Source organism: Echeneis naucrates, chromosome 7 (genome assembly GCF_900963305.1).
Source record: "Echeneis naucrates chromosome 7, fEcheNa1.1, whole genome shotgun sequence".
NCBI classification, from domain to species: domain Eukaryota; kingdom Metazoa; phylum Chordata; class Actinopteri; order Carangiformes; family Echeneidae; genus Echeneis; species Echeneis naucrates.
Genome location: NC_042517.1, coordinates 3,926,777 through 3,943,575, shown reverse-complemented (window position 1 = coordinate 3,943,575; position 16,799 = coordinate 3,926,777). Strand labels below are relative to the sequence as shown.

At 46.2% G+C, this 16,799-nt stretch overlaps 1 protein-coding gene across 1 annotated transcript in view; it reads left to right on the top strand.

Annotated features, from left to right (window-relative positions):
* The first annotated feature begins 1,008 nt into the window (after nucleotides 1-1,008).
* The window catches only part of itga5 (integrin, alpha 5 (fibronectin receptor, alpha polypeptide)), a 32,441-nt gene continuing 16,650 nt past the window's right edge, over nucleotides 1,009-16,799 (top strand). The window contains exons 1-12 of the mRNA XM_029506660.1: nucleotides 1,009-1,465; nucleotides 9,752-9,882; nucleotides 13,612-13,712; nucleotides 14,253-14,376; nucleotides 14,468-14,529; nucleotides 14,616-14,661; nucleotides 14,758-14,883; nucleotides 14,980-15,024; nucleotides 15,230-15,273; nucleotides 15,512-15,568; nucleotides 16,152-16,204; nucleotides 16,366-16,574. Coding sequence (XP_029362520.1) covers nucleotides 1,257-1,465; nucleotides 9,752-9,882; nucleotides 13,612-13,712; nucleotides 14,253-14,376; nucleotides 14,468-14,529; nucleotides 14,616-14,661; nucleotides 14,758-14,883; nucleotides 14,980-15,024; nucleotides 15,230-15,273; nucleotides 15,512-15,568; nucleotides 16,152-16,204; nucleotides 16,366-16,574 — 1,207 coding nt within the window. The 5' untranslated portion in view covers nucleotides 1,009-1,256. The remainder of the gene's footprint in view (nucleotides 1,466-9,751; nucleotides 9,883-13,611; nucleotides 13,713-14,252; nucleotides 14,377-14,467; nucleotides 14,530-14,615; nucleotides 14,662-14,757; nucleotides 14,884-14,979; nucleotides 15,025-15,229; nucleotides 15,274-15,511; nucleotides 15,569-16,151; nucleotides 16,205-16,365; nucleotides 16,575-16,799) is intronic.

Genomic DNA, 16,799 nt, shown 5'->3' with positions numbered 1-16,799 from the left:
CTGCCACACAACAGCCTCATGATTACTGAAAGATTTGGAGTTTAGGCTATTTTATAAGTATCTTCTTGAGAAGACATATTTGTGTTCCCAAACAATACCTAAAAGTTTACATCCCTCCTCTCAGCCTTTTCTCTGCAGCTCACGTCGGTGAACCAATTAGAGGTTTTGAGGTTCAAGGTCCCTCTTCTAATTGGCTGATTGTTTCTAAATGATCAAATCACAGTATAGCGGATTTGAGGTGAGCGCTCGTGAAAACCAGATAAACCAAAACGGGCGACGTTGGACGGTGACAGCTTTTTTTGTGACATCTCTAAGTTACAGAAGTCCCAACATCTTGTTTTCATGGTCAGTTTTTAAAAACAAACTGCGGATGAAGTTTGACAGCATGACTTTATCTTTTATCATCTTTATCATCATCAGATTTTTTTTTCCTGAAATGTGTTATTATTATTATTGTTGTTGTTGTGAAATAACATAAATGTGCTTCATACATCTCTTTATATAATATCGGACCTTTCATGCTCACAGCACACAGACTGTGCCTCCTAACAGCCGGAATTCCTGACCTATCAGTGAAAACCTCAGGAGATAAACATCCACACGTTTGTCATGTCGTGGACAACAGAGGGAAACTGAACAGCAAACCAGTGTGCTGCATGAAGTTTCACCCATCACCCAGCTGGTTAACACCACCTTCAGTCTCCACAGATCGAGATAGGGCAGATAAAGGGAGAATTTTGGATCCATTGTCCCTTTGGTTAGTAATCTTAGTCTTTGTGATAAGAAAGTGCAAAAAGTGACCATATCATTGGTAAACACAGACTCTGTGGTGGGTTAGTGGATCAGAAGATCCCTCTGCAAAGGTTTTTTTTTTTTTTTTTTAATTTTAAGGGAATCACAGGCTCCTCCTCCAAACTTTGTCACAGCTGTGGGAACTCCCTGCTCCATGTGTCATGATTAGGTGAGCAGGGAGGGCGTGGGCCCCGAAGAGAGGCAGAGAGAGGCAGACGGACAGCAGGAGAGAGAGGAGTGAGGACTCACAGAGGAGCTGACGGAGCATTAATGAGACACTGGCCGGACGGACTTTTACAGGGATGCGCTTTTAGCCACGATCCGCCGCCGTTTTCAGCCTTCATCTGCTGACCCCACAGCATTAAAGAATAAACACAGAAAGAAAAAAAAAAACCCCGGGACATTTTCCACCTTTGAGAACAAACTGTAGTGGATTAATTTATTCTGGAAGAAGAAAAAGAAGAATGGGATTGGAGCGGTTTTGCGTAAAGACGCCGAGGATGGTGGCTCCGCTCGCCCGCTCGGTTCTTTGTATCGTCGGACTGTTATTCACTTTTTCCCAGCCGGTCTGTGAAGGCTTCAACCTGGACCTGGAGAGTCCGACAGTTTACAGCGGACCCACCGGGAGCTACTTCGGATACGCTGTTGACTTTTATTTGGCTGATTCTGCCAGGTGAGATTCTTCAACACCAAAGTAACGCAACTTTACGCACGATTTAAGTAAAAAAAAGCCAAGACAAGTTGTCCATCATGTTTCCTCTGGACACTTCAACATAACTAATTGTACACGAATATGTTGCATGCAGAAGTATACTTTTCATTAGTCTGTGTTAGACGGGTTTTTCACAACATTTACAACTTCCCTGTTGAAGTTACAGTTTCCAATGGCGAAGAAAAGACACAATAGGTCGGTGGAGTGGTCTCTTCCTTCTGATATTAAATCGGGCTTCTGACTTTATACTGTCACGCCGTGAAGGCAGCACGCTGTCATTGAATATATTCAAGAAATTACATTCATGTTGTGCATCACTTCTACACTAAAGCCCGGATAATGGCAATATAAAAGAGTGGCTGTTTCATTATTAAAAAAAAAAAAAAAAAGGAGGGGGGGTGAACCCAAAGAAAGACCAGAAACCTTTTGGACTCGAACCTTAAATTCTAATCTTGTTGCTCTGACAAAATGACATTTAATTCTGACCTCTTAATCTGCCTTGAATTTAAAGCGCCCCGGGGAATAAAAGCCTGTTAAGTGCATAGCAATCTCATTTCATTGGAGAGAAATGCTGCTGGTGGTTGTGATGCTTCCTGGCTGTGTGGGGATGTGATCCCTGTGACACCCAGCAGGCTGCCACTGTTCAGTCATCAGTCCTTTTTTTTTTTTTGTACTTAAACTCATGCATGACATGCCTGTGGTCAGGCCCAATACTCCATTAGTTTGAGGAGAAAATAAGACTGTGGAACATCCTGACTGTCCCAAGAGTGTGTGGTCTTTGTATGAGCTGAGAACAGGAAGGCACGGGCTAACGTAAAGCCCGGAGAGAGATTAGCATTTTGTGTTAGCTTAAGTATTCAGCAGGATTTTTGGTGAGCTGCTAGTTGGAGCCTGTAATTATGATAATCATTAACAAAAAGGTCGTGCAGCCGGGGTGAAGGTTTCATTCAGACGTGATCGGACTTCCTGGCTCCGTCTGTGTCTGGTGAGCACCAGAGGTGTCTCGAGCCAGCCGGTCAACCCGGCAGGCATGCTGGGATTGGAACTTTAGGCTTTGTGCCGAGTGGGCCGCCGGCAGCAGCAGCAGCAGCAGCAGCAGCAGCTTTAGTTCCCCTGTTCCTTTTCCCCAATCCTCTGGATGCCAGACACTCAGACATGAGGAGCCGCCCCCCTTCCCCTGGTTCCCACCGTCTGTATAAAAGCCTGCTGGTTATTGGTTGTCATTTCTTTCAGGGACTCCAGGAGAGGTATATGATTTAGTGCGTGTAGCTTGCATGCATGCACCCACTGATGTCATTCTGCGGGGCTTTTTAATTCATCTATGCCCTCGACCTCCCCTCTGCTGTCTAGCCCCTCTTCCTATCATCTCCTCATCCCATTAAGCAGGAGACAGTAGACGTCATCTTACTGATGACTTAATCTGAACTTCTCTACACGTGTTGGAGGATATGAGACAATGGTTTTCATGTGCAGGGCAAGAATAATGTTTAAGTGGAGTTCCTGCAGCCCGGTGCCATGTAATTTTCCCTTGGATGATATGTTTTCAGAAGTCAAATGTCAAACTAAACAAAGTAAGAGCGAGGAGATTTAAGGCCATGAATCACTGCTTTATCTGCAAACCACATGTGTGTGCCACTTTTCATCCACCGCCCTTAGAAGTTGACACATCAAAACATATCAGTTGGGTCATGCAAGGAGTTTCTGCTATCTGTTGGTTTTGCCATGACACCATCATCACCCACGCTGTGGAGACATGGGGAGTGGGGGAGTAGCTGCAATCTCGTGGGGTGAGGTCATGCAACGGTTGGCTTTCTCCCTGTCAGGGTGAGCTGCTGGGAACCTGGCTTTGACCTCCCTGCTGAAATCAAGGCTGCTCGTACAAAAAGTAGTGTGAGACTGGTGTGGCGTGGCAGCCGTAGACATGATGCGTCTCCATTCCATAAATGCCCCTGTCAGGCCCACAAGCACAAAGGCTGACTTTCTCCTACTAGCTTATATATGAGGGCCTGTCATGCCCTTCGGCCTGGCATAATAAAATGAAGTTTGCACACTGGCAGGCGGCCCACCATGGAAGAACGCCTGAGGACAGTGTCTGTGAACTGTGTGGCGGCTCCTGTCAGAGCACACAGGAAGCACAAAAGGATATACGGCCCCCTCGAGTGTGTGTATGTTGTTCCATGTTGAGAAAAGATGAACTCCTTGCAGTTTGTATGTCAATCATCTCTCTCTCACACACACACACACACACACACACACTCTGAGGGCCAACACAGTTTCCAGTCAGGCAGCAGGGACGGACTCCTCTTTGACTTTCTCCAGTGCCTGGGAGGGATAAGGGAGTGGATCATACTTAGATAGACAGGGCTAAAGGTCAGGGGCTGTAAATAATAACAGGCCTGGTCTGGAGTGTATGAACGGATGAGACGGCTTCTGATGCCTGTCAAACGGTGAAGGCAGCGATGACATTGGACCTGTGAGGACACATTTTAAACCCGTTTGGACTTTTTTCGAGCAGCATTGAATGAAATTGTGCGCCAATAAAGAATTGGGTCCATGTGAAATAATTGAGATGGTTATACATATCTCCAGTCCGTGCACGTGCTTGGGAGACCGACATGCCGGTGATGTGAATTAGCTCACAGATGGTTTGACCATGACAAGCTCACGCCGAGGTCAACCGGTCCATGTAGGTCACTCTCCTCTCAAACGGGGCTGGAGCTGAACTAATATTGACATTGGACTGGGGGTCTTGTTTGGTCACTAAAGCAGCAATGTTTTCTCTGGTGTCGACACCAAGGTCCACCACCATATATGATCAGTCTCACTTCTGTTATTGTTTTCAGTGGCGTCCTTTTTAAGGGACTTGTTTCCAAATTAAACCGCTAAGTGTCGGAGCTGCAGGAGTGCTGCTTGTATATTTGGACTGCCAAACATTTCTCCATCTATGTTCTTGTAGTTGTGTGCAGACAATGGGGCTCTTTGTCTGACAGCAGAAGATGTTGACTGTTTTCACTCAGAGTAGCTTCTAAGTGTGACTCAATACTTTCTCAATTTATTGAAAAAGCTTCTTTTTTCCCTTCTTTGTTTCTTTGTGTCCGCTCCTGTAAAGGTCTGTCAGGATATACTTAGCATGGCTACGTTGCAATCATAAAGCGCCTGTCTAGCTTTTACCGGTCTGCCGGTGAAAGAGGTTTTAAATAATGAGCTGGTGTGTGTTTCAGTGGAAAAAGATGTCAGTCTGGCTGGTGACGATGTGTTTAAAGGGCCTGTGGACCCCGCAGTCACGTCTGCAGCACTGAGTTGGGAATGCCCCCAGGACGTCATGTCTGCTTTGGAATGGAGTTGGCTGTTGGTCAGGGTCGTCCTGACTCATACTTTTCTAGATTTAATCTCCTACTGCCAGTAGGTCTGGTTTGTTTTAACCCCAGGTCACGAAATGACTCACTTCACTAGTTATTTGATAACGGCTGTCCTTTATATAGCAATAAGCAAATGACGCCATCATGCAACTCAATACCAAGACATTGAACTGGCTGAAATTCAAATTAGCACCAGTACTTATAGTTGAGATGGAAATGAGAAGTAACCTCTGCCCATTGCTTTCTATGAATGTGAGTGTTTACTTGCATGCATGTGTGGGTGTCACTGGGGGGGGGGTGCAGAGACAAAGTGTTTCAGCAGCTGCTCCCCCCCCCCCCACACACACACACACACACACCCTCTGTCACCACATTTAATACAACAGCCTCCCTATCCTGAGGTGAGAGGACTGGACCCCCCGACGTGGGCATTGTGGAGAGGTGTGAACCACCAGCAGTTAAACTCCCTGCAGGAGGATTTTTAGGGCAGTTAGAGTGTGAAAGGGAGCGGGGGGGGGGAGGGGGCGGCGGTGATGTGCAGCAGTTTGGCACGGGAAAGTGCATGTTCTGGACCACAAGTTATTTTACAGCAGGAGGAAGATGTTTACTTTTTTTTTTTTTTCACTGGCAGCATGTGAAATGCTCTTCATAGTGAAATGAGGTAGTTGGTGGTTTTGACAAAGCAACGGCTGGTTTTCACATATTAACTGTTTGAAATGTACCCAGAAGGGCTGTGTACACTTACAGAGTGTTGCTTTTTGCTTGAACTAAAAACAGTAATTTCTAAAATCAAATTGGTGTCAACTTGCTAATTCAGTTACCCGACTAGTAACTCCTGACCTGCATAACATCAACAAGTCTAAACAACCGTTTCGAGTTGGATGTTCAACATTGACAACACAGAAGAAATAACTTGTCATAGTGAGATCATTTCCTTGAAAGGCCAAACCGTCAACACGTAAAATATCTCTGAACCTGTCAGCGTTTATAAAAGATGTAACTTGCTGCAGAGAAACATACAGATCCTTCATTTGGTCCTGCGATACACAGTACCATCGGACAAAATAAATAAATAAATAACGTGGCTGCGGCTCAGCACAGTAGACTCTCTGTAGTCAGCACACGCCATCTCAGCAGGCACTGCTACTCTCATCATCTTCATGCTCCTGGATAGCAGCACTGAGAACATGTGTGTATGTGGTGTGTGTGAGCAGACAGTTGTCCATATGGCAGCCTTAAGGAATCAAACAGCTTCTGTCTGGCCTTGGCTCTGAGAGGACGTGGGACTATTTGTGTGGCTCCATGTGGTCTAGAAAAAGTCATCAAATACTGCTGGTACCTTTCACTTCTGTCATTCAACTGATCTCACCCTAAGTGCCCACGCAGACTTTGAAAAGTCAGTATCGCTGCTGTAGGATGACATCATCATCCGAAAGCATCAAGTATTCATTAATTTCTTGAACATGTCCAGCTCCATATTTCCACTCCAGTCGATCCAGGAGCCATTTGATTTTTGTTGGCAACGTAATCTCTCAGACTCACAGAGGAGGAGATCTATTTCGCTGCGTTTTTGGCATGCTTCGTTTGTCTTCTGCAGAAATGAGAGCAGTGAAGGTCAAGAGCTGCCTCTGGCTCAGATCAGGTCGGTTCTTTTACTGATATGGAACCACTCCAGTATTTAAGCATGTGTTGATAGTTCACTTTAAACTCCATGGGCCAATGTGCACGTCCCATTCAGGTGTTGCTGAGGTCTGTACCACATTGTTTATCGAGCTGTGTTTATGACTGCAGATGGGGACTGTAGCCGGCTCTGGCATGCTCAACAAATGTGAATGCAACTCTCCTTTCCTTTCTCACTGAAAGCAGTTATAATAGTGTTCAAGTGACATCAGCCTTTGCAGCTGGAAAGAGGACAATTAAATGTGGAATGGGGGTTGGGGGTGTGTTTGCACTCAACGGGAGAGGGGGCAACAGAGGAATTTCCCCGCTGACCTCATCATAAAGCGCATTAGCCGTCAAGATGGTGTCATATCAGCATGTTCCTGCATCTTTGCATTACCCATAAACCCCCCAAAGGTTATCTGCTGATTATATTGTGGTGAGACCTTTAATTTTTAATTATTTTTTTTTTGGGTGCTCCGTCCTTCTGGATGTTTGGGCCTCGGCACTGAGGCGACTGTTTACACATTCCTCGGTTGCGGCCCAAAACACTTATTGTGCTTAATTAGTGCTTAATTGTCAGCCTGGATGTGGATGGAGGTCATTAGTGGCTGCTGGTGGTGTCGACGTGGTGAGGTCGCGAATGCTTCTTATACGCCCACTCCCCCTCAGAGGGGACATTGCTCAAGTCCCTCTAATGTAAAATGCATGTGTCCATAGCAACATGAATACTGACAAATGGCCAAGTGAAGAGGGGTTTAAATTCTCCTGCAGTGAGTATCAGGAGTGACTTCTTGCTGCTGTCGTACTGAGCTGCCTTCCCGTCGCCTCCTGTGGTCCCAGTCAAAGCTGTGATGGCGGTGCATTCGCTCCTTTGTCCTGACTCCCATTATTCACTGTGGTCTGAAGACGAACCCCATCAGCATGTCTGTCCTTCAGCTCAACAGCTGAGGCTTTCTCGCCTCCTCCTAATTATAGAAATTTGCATACCTGCCCTTAGAGCCCCCCCCCCTTCCTTTTTTAACTAAGGAATTTGTTATGCGGCACTCAACTGACTGCAGCTAAAGCTTCATTAAATGCTAATGATATGAAAGCTCTACCTTTTCAGTGCACAGTTAGCAGATAAGGAGAAGGGGTGGGGAGATGCCGGCTAGAACTAGAACTGATCCTCGCCAGATAAAGACCCATTAAATGCTAATTCTCCCACATTTTCTGCAATTTCAGATCTGTATCAACCGGTGCTTGTGCGTGCTTGTGCATGATTGTGTGTCTGCACATCTGCATGTATCTCCATAAGGTAGTGAAAACTTGCTCCAACTGCCAACTTGCTGATTAAAGCATGATCTGCTTGTTTTGTTATTTCCTCTATTTTTTTTTTCCTCCCCGTTTGAAAAGCTGCCACAGCTGACTCCGGCTGGACTCTGTTCAAATCTGATTCAACAAAAGATGCTGTGGTTTCCAATTTCCCCAGGCCTGTTGTGTACATGGCCCTCCAGTGGTGTCGTTTATTGCACACATGTGCTCACCCTTGGACTATTTTTTATTTTTTTTTTAAAGCTTTAACCATAGAAGCATGAGCTGAATTCTCCGTATGCTCAGATTTCTTTCAGCCTTGCCCTGCAGGAGAGGTTGCCTGAAATTAATTTTCTTCAAATATATTTGCATGGTTTGAAAGTGATGGTGCATGCTGACTTGTACATGAACACCATATTTTTTTTAGAGTCGAGCTTTGTCTGCTGCTTTATACATATATTCTTTTTTTTATACATATATACACATACATATATATGAATAAAATCATCTCCTTATCTGAGTAACTCTGAGCAGGAAGCCTCTGCCATTTAGATTATTGTACAGGTGGAGCTCTGCTGCTCTGCTGGGATATTACTGCGTCTGGATATGAGGTCAGGAATAAGAAAAAGGGGGGAGGGGGACGCTGTTTCTTGCTCTCCGAGTCAGACTGGTTTGTTTCTTTTTCTCTCCTCCAACACAAGCCCAGTGTTTCTGCTCCACATTTGGACCTGGCATCGTGCTGTATCTCCTCTGAGGCGTTGCGCCCACAGTAATGGTGTAATATTAGACCTGTACCTTCTGCTCCGTGGCCTTCCTTTTGTTTTCCCACAGTTTTCAAAACCATAGACTCTGAAATGACGTGAAAGCTTCTCACTGACCACCAAAACGCCCTGGCCTACTTCTGTTAGATTTGTTTCCATGAGACATCTCATAACATCTTGCCATCCGAGGTAATAAATACGTTCAGTGAGATTAATTACTGTGGATTGCAAGGCCTTGGAATAATGCACTGCTGTTCGACTCACGCTGGCTCTTTTTGTCCTCATCTGGTCCTGCACCCCTCTGAGTTGTTACCCCTGAGGGGGAGCAGGATGCTAAGTTTAGCCAAAATGTAAACCGTCATGCACTATTGGAAGATCTCTGGCAGGAAAGGGTGTGCCTTTCCTGTTTTGAGCCCCAGAGACGCTGTCTGGTCATAATGGTCCCATGCCTCCTTTACCCACATCAATGTGAGAGACTTGTCAGGTCAAGTGGGTCCGCAATGAGATAATGGCTAAACCATCCACTTAAGGCACATTATCTCCTTTGCCAACTTAGCAAAACCAGACTTTCAACAGTAATGTATCACCACTCCGTCTATTTTTTTTTTCTTCTTCTTCTTTTTCATCTCATGTGGCACGTCATCCATGTCCTCAGCCTCGGATGCACCTGTAACCTCGTCGATTCTCTCGGCCTGCTGAGGTGCCTCCGTTCCTGTCGCTGTACAGCACGGCTCCAAGGACGTGGATGTTTAAGTGTGACAGCTGTAGAAACACAAGTGTGACTCCACTTAGCCTGTCTGCCTTCTTGTTTCCCCATTGAATATGCCCTACAGGGACGCACATATGACCATGTGAGAGCGGTGTGTGTGTGAAAATCACAATCACACGTCACAGAAGCAGTATCGCCTCGTTGTATGGGATTATGTAAAATGAAGCTGCAGCCTGTTAAAATGTTTTTCTTCTGAGTCAGAATACAACATGCTTAAGCGGTAAAATGTGAACACCGCATCATGTTTAAAGCTGTCAAGTGGGAGGTCTGGAATGCTTTTTTTAATTAAAACCAGTGTGGGTGTTAAAAACCTGAGCAATGGTTTAATGAGGACTTTCTGCTGTATTGTAGGTTTGTTAAACTTGCAACATTTCATCTAAATGCTCTCTGCCTTCCGTTTCTGCAGTGCAAGCGTGGTGATCGGCGCTCCCAAGGCCGACACGGCGCAGGTCAATGTCAAACAGGGAGGAGCCGTATTCTACTGCCCCTGGGGCCTCAGCCAATCGGACTGTCACACCATCCAGTTCGACCCAGAAGGTAAGCCTTGTGTTTGACACCCAGACAAATCGTGCACTCATGTGACACACTTCATTAAGCTGTTGTCATTGCACTTACCGAAGAGATCTAGTGCTCGGCACTTCAACCAAGGTCTCTTTCTGCACTCGAGCTTTAGTGAGTAAATCTGAGGCTGTAACATCGATCTTTCTAATCCAGCTGCCAGGTCTTATTTTATTCTTCTATAACTTAGCTGGGACTAAATTTAAATTGTGCAATCTAATGGACTGCCTCGGTCTTAGTCTTATGAGCTGGTTGTTCAAAAGGAAACTGAGGATGACACTAAAAACGCCAGAGTTCTGCTGCCACTCTGCACTTCTGGAGCCGTCGGAGCGTTTCCTTGCTGTCATCAGCAGCAGGCCCGGCTCACGTCAGCGCGTTCCCCTTCACTGAACTGTGGTCGGCTACAGCAGTTCCTGGACTGGAGACGTTCCCCTCTTCCTGTTTGTGTCCTGTCTTTGGGCGAGAAAAGGATAATGGGGTGTTGAAGAGGTTTTTGAAGGATGCGCCTTCCTTCCTCCAGGTCGTGTTTGTGCTGCCTTGCCCCCCAGGAACTGTAGCGAGATAAGCCACCAATAAACAAATAGGTCAGACAAAGAAATGTCCTTTTTGTGTGATGGGTGAGGCAGATGCTTCTGGCCTTGATGGGGGTTAGGGTTGTCAGTTTGATCCAGGTGAGTCAGATTTCAGTAAAGTAGGTTAGGAGCATGTAAGGAAGTGCGTGAGGTTGTCTAATGAATGGATTCATATTTCAGTGTGTTGACAGCACAGTCTGTTTTGAACAATTGAGTCATGGCAAAGTGAGGACAGACACCCAGTAAGATTGTGTGGACACTTTGAAATTGAACATAGCTTGAAAACAAACACAAACAGGGTGAATCACATGTCTAGTTACCATGGTGCTTTTAAACTTCATTATGGGTTCAACTTACATTCCTCAGTTGGGAGAAATATTGCATGGTGTTCTTCAAAGATGATTTAACAACATTCTTTCAGTGGACACTGTTTGGCATCATTTTCTCTGTTGGTTTTGCAATATTCTGTCATTGCAAAATACAAAATGTGTTGAATGTCCCAGAGTGCTGGCCGCAGGCCGCAGGGAGTGATGTCATGTGCAAGCGGCGAGGCCTCTTGGTGAATGTTGGCCCCCTGGATCATCAGAGAGCGTCCTTAATTTTTTTAGTTTTTCTTATATTTTTAAGGGGTCTTGCTTTGAAGGAGCTGATTAGAGTGCCAGAGCCGGTTCTGGCATCTGGATCACGACACAACCGCCACAAAGTGTAGAGTAACGCTCAGTTCATAGTTCCCGTGCCAAACAGCTGTTCCAGGGATGACATTTACTGCTGCAACTCTTTTATTGTAGCTACGACTCTTTTCTTTGCCAGTCCTGATATTAAACGCTGGAGTGACGTATTCAGTGATGGTGATGATGGCAGCAGTTTTATTTTTGTTTTTTTTTTTTTTCCTCTCCACTATGAATGCCTGAACTGAGGAGAACATCCACTAGAGCTTAAAACAAAGCGTTGTCATAGCTGCCTTGCTGTCTCTTGGTGTGTTTGAGCTCTGACCCCCTGGCCACAGACCCTCTTAATTAGCCTAACTAATTGGGTCAAAGTGGCCAGTGACCCCCCTCCCATCCACTTCCTCTTCCATTGAGATAAGAGCCTGACAATGGATCTGAGACAAGCAGAGGAGGGCTGTGAGGGCAGCAGTGAGTGGGGCAGATACAGGAAGTGAGGAAGGGGGAGAGGGTAAGAAGGCCAGTGAGGGAAAGGGGAAGGAGAAACCAGAGCCCTGTTCCTCTGCTCAGCCCCCCCCCCCCCCCCCCCCCAACCCCCGTTCTCCTGCTGGCTGTACTCCCACAGGGGCAGCTGATGTGATGAGTGAATTTGGCCATTTGTCTTCTAACCCAACTGACACACACAATAATACACACACACACTCACAATGAGAGGCTCTAACCCCACTAATGGCCGTCCTCGCACACACAGTTCAAAGGCGAGGGTTAAGTCTATGGATGCACTCCACACCCCCACACTCATCTGCCGGTCCCACGGGAAACCGGGCCGGGCACTGTGTCACACCAGCACGCGGCGCTAACCGGCCTCCCCAGGGGGGGCTTCGGTCAGATGACATGTTCTTGGGATCCGTCTTGGAGTTTCCCTCCATTTTCATCAGAGAGCATTTCACATGACTCCAGCCGGCTGCCGTCATTCACCTCTCAGACAACAAGCTGAACTTTTCATCACCGATTAAAGTAACACAGAGCTAATGCTGCCACGTGAGAAGTCTTTTTTTTTTTTTTTAAGTTTCTTGATTATTAAATGCAATTGCTCTCTTTTATGTGACAAGATAAGTGATAACGGTGCAGAATTTGCACTGAGGACTCGAGCTAACACAGTTGATCTCAGTCTCCTTCAGCCTCTGCCTTCCCCTGGCAGCTTTGCACCGGCCTTACCCAAACAAAGACCCCTGAATTAGGAAAACATTGGGAAGGTGTATGCTTTAAGAAAAAGTAGCATGCTGCTCAAGCAGATTACTTAAAGAAACAAGCTTATATGGAGCAGCTTGAAGTGCTGGTCATGTTATTGCCTGTGTAGTGCTTCTTTTCACACACAGACTCCTTAATGTGGGGGGTGGAAGCTGTCGGACCACAATGAATAACTTCAGCGGGAAAGTTCAGATATGGAGATTATGCAGAACTGCAGTTGAGTTATTAATCTCTTCGCCTACTGCTCGACACATGGGTGAGACAGTGTAAGAAAAATGAATAGGAATATGGAGATAATACTGAAAATGAAAACAGTGAAGAGGAGAGGAAGAAGTGTGTGTCTAAACAGAGATTACTGGGAGGTTGCTATGAGGAAACCCGGGCCAGATCACATATGTTTTCCTTGGACCCCGGCCCCCTTAGCTGTTTCCACAAAGACTCGGAGCGGGCCTTCACCCCGAGCTCCAGGCTGCCTAGTTGGCTGGGAAGAAAGACCAGAGGCAGAAAGGCGCAGCAATAGGGAGGCCTGACATGCAGCCTGCTTTCTTCACATTCATGTGGGTCACGATCTGCTGCACTATCAATCCTCGGTCTCCAAGAGATGCTGTCCCACTCTAAAACAACAAGTCTGCTGTTTTAACGAAGTCCGGAGGGGAAGCGAGACTGAGGACCGGGAAAGGTTTTGGTGGGGTGGTTTTTCAGAACTGCCTGTGCTGCTCTTGACCTTGCTCGTATACTGAAATGCCAGCTCCATCCGCAGTATCCGTGGTGAGTCGCCTCCCCACTGCCAAATCAATTTGCATTTGTCTGGATTTCAATCCCCGCTGCGGCACGTCTACGTAACATCTGTCTTCCAATGAAGTTGTGTTTAAACCTGACTCCCCGGGCCATCTGTCATGTCACCTGCTGCTGTCAAAACGTTGAAGAGGGAGATCGGTTTTAGTGACCAGGTGGTCAACCACAGTGAGAGGTCAGCGAGGTTAAGCTTGGCCAGTCCGAAAAACCAGCCCAAGCTAAGGGAACGACTGTCTCCTTAACGCTAGATGTTTCGGCAAATACGGTTCTCTTCAGATTTTTCAGTCTCCTTGCCTGAGAAATCTAAGAGCAGTCTTTGAGCCTGCGGTCCAGATGTTGTCTAGGAGGGAGGGGAAGGCAGAGTGCATGTTTTTATCACGGTGCTATCACTCACTGTCATTTTCTTGTACTGCTTTCTCTCCCAGGGGATCGAAGTTTTTCACTCAACAACACAGAACACCAGGTCGATTTCAAGTCCCACCAATGGTTCGGCGCCACCGTGCGTTCCCACGGCGACACAATCCTGGTAAGGCGACCTTCTCGGGGATGAATCTGGGGGTTGGGAAGGGGGAAAGACTAGAGTTTCAGCTTTGCTCCACGCCACCGCCGCTCTCCCCTGTTATGGTCGGGACTTTCATTGAAGCCTGCCCACACGGCTCCAAGAGGCGTTCTAGTTGAGGAGACGTCTCAGTCGGACATATCAAGCGGGGGAAAGATATGTGTGTTTCCTTTTTGGCAGTTTGTGTCCCAGATTATTGCCCATTTTGTTGTCAATCAGGTTCAGTTTACACGTCTGTACAGAAATGTCTAGCTGCCCCCCCCCCACTTCGCCTGTTGTTTGTCTGATAGTACAGGGTTGTGACCTGGGTCTAGTTGCATGGTTATCCCGCTCCAGATGCACCACTGACCTCAGCCTGGGTGTCCTCCTGAGTTCACCAGGGTGTTTTTGCAACTGGAAAAACATCTCCCACCTAAAAGTTCACCCCATTCATCACCACATCCCCTCCCACCTCTCCCCTTTTCTCCCCACCAATCCTCCATCTTTCTCCACCTCTGTTCGTCCTAGGCCTGCGCCCCTCTCTACTCCTGGCGGACTGAAAAAGAAACTCCTCATTCTGATGCTACGGGAACCTGCTACCTCTCAGTACATAATTTCACCAAATTTGTGGAGTACGCTCCCTGCCGCACAGGTAAGCATCACCCCCTCCTGCCCCGAGAAATCTGACGCCGACGTTGATCCCATGACGGATTCATGATGCCATGATGCATTATCTATTTCAGAGATCAGCGAGGCCATTGGTCAGGGATACTGTCAGGGAGGCTTCAGCGCCGACTTCACCACGGTAAAAGCTATGTTTCTGATTTACAGTCAGTAAATCAAAGACACCGTCTCCTTTTGCAGTAATAAATTGCTGGGTTCTTCTTTCAGGATGGCAAAGTGGTATTGGGAGGGCCGGGCAGCTACTTCTGGCAAGGTATGTAGGACACAGCAACCAACCACATGGACAACAGGAAGCCCAAACCTGTCCATTAAAAGTTCATAATGTATCCCCCCCTTGCTCTTACTTTAGGCCAGGTGATCTCTGCTGCCAAGGAGGAAATCATCAAAGCGTACTACCCAGGCTATTTCATGCAGTCTGTGGAGGGCCAGATCCAGACCAAACAAGTCCAGGCCCAACATGATGACAGCTACCAAGGTAACAGAGGCTGACTGAAACTTTTAAGAGTAAATGTTCCTTTGTTTGTTTCTCATGCAAGCTGAGCGTGATTCCTGTCCTGCTGTGCATCTACAGGCTACTCCGTAGCTGTTGGGGATTTCAGTGGTGATCAGGTAGAAGGTAAGACCACACCCGTCTTCAGTTAGGACAAAGTTGTATAACAAATATTGCATCTTAAATGAACATAAACCGAAGTCACCTACAGAATTTTACATTATTATTGAGCTGGAAATCAATACTGGAATTCCCTTATTGTCATGCTGGTCTTGACCTGTGTATGTTCCCTCCTAAATCTTTATGCTTCATCTCTCTGTGCACCTATTAGATTTTGTGGCCGGTGTCCCGAAAGGTCTCATGCTTTATGGATCGGTAAGAGAGCTTAATCATCACTCTCATCTTGGCTTTCATTTCTCTCCTGTTGGACTGAGAAATCTTGGCTTTAGACTTGGGTCTGAGTCAGGAAAATAAAGTTTTTAAAAAAAATATTTTGGGTGTTATTGTCGCAGCAGGAATTATTTTTGCAATGAATTCCATACTAGAGTCTTTGCTTATATTAGAACATATAAAAAAAAAAATCAGTTCACCATATGTTGCTGCTGTGCTGCAGGTGTCTATTCTGAACGGTACAGATCTGAAGACCATGATTAACTACACGGGCGAGCAGGTGAGTCCGAGAGCTCCCATCTTCGCTCTCTGCTCAAAGCTCCTTCATGCTCCACTTCCCTTGCATTTTCACTGCCTGCTTCCTCCAGAGAGCTCTTAATTTGTTGTGTCCGTTTAAACAAAAAAAAATTATTTCCTTTGCGCCACTCTTTAATAGACTTTGGTCTCTTCCGTGGTTTGCTGTAAAGCTTTAGCGCAGTGGCAATTTCTTTAGATGGGGCTGGGAGTAGAAAAGCGCCGGGCTTGTTTTAACAGCGATGATTGACTCAGCTGAATAAATAAAATTGCCTGTGAATTGTTTACGCTCTGGCAATTTGCTCAGCTCCTGCAGCGTCTGTGTTTTTTACGGTGAGGTTCATGACAGACAATTCTGAAATTGTGACAGCTGGAATAGACGCAGCGCCCATCTGGGCCTAACCTGTAAAACCCATCAGGCCGTCATGTTCCCCTCAAGCGCCCCTTTATGTCGAAGCAATGCAGAAAGCAAGTCTGAAAATTGCAGCAGAGTGCCTGTCTTGTATAATTCCAAAGGTTTATGATGTTAATATATCATGACAATTATAGAAACCCTTCTTTGTTTCTAGATGGGATCATATTTTGGATATGCTGTGGCGACAACTGACATCAACAGCGATGGGTGAGTGTTCCCTGTTGAGTCTGTTTTTCTCATCCTTTCTGTCTTCCTTCAAAAATTATCCAACAGAATCTAGATTGGACGGCACCGGCAGCTCACTACAGCCGGATTCTCAGGCGCCATTGTGTCTGAACTCGTTTGATCTTCCTCTCTCGTCTGTTCAGGATGGCCGACCTGCTGGTGGGAGCTCCCATGTTCATGGTTCGCGGCTCAGATGGCCGCCTGGAAGAGATGGGACGCGTTTATGTTTACCTGCAGCGTGGGCCCCTGAACCTGGAGCTACGCCTGCCTCATCTCACAGGCACTGAGGCATTTGGGAGATTTGGCAGCACCATCGCACCACTGGGAGATCTGAACCAGGATGGATTTAATGGTAAGCATCGGGATTATAGTATGAAGTTTCTGAAATTATGATGCATTAGCTTGTACTCTTTAACCTCTTGAAAGTAAAACTAAAAGTAGTAATACTTGTTTTCTATTAAAGACCGTTTAATAGAAATTAATATTATGGATTAAGGATAACCATGCAACTAAAGAAGAGGGGGCAAAAATGAAACTGAAATAAAATAATTGTCATTACAATAAGAGCTATTTGCAA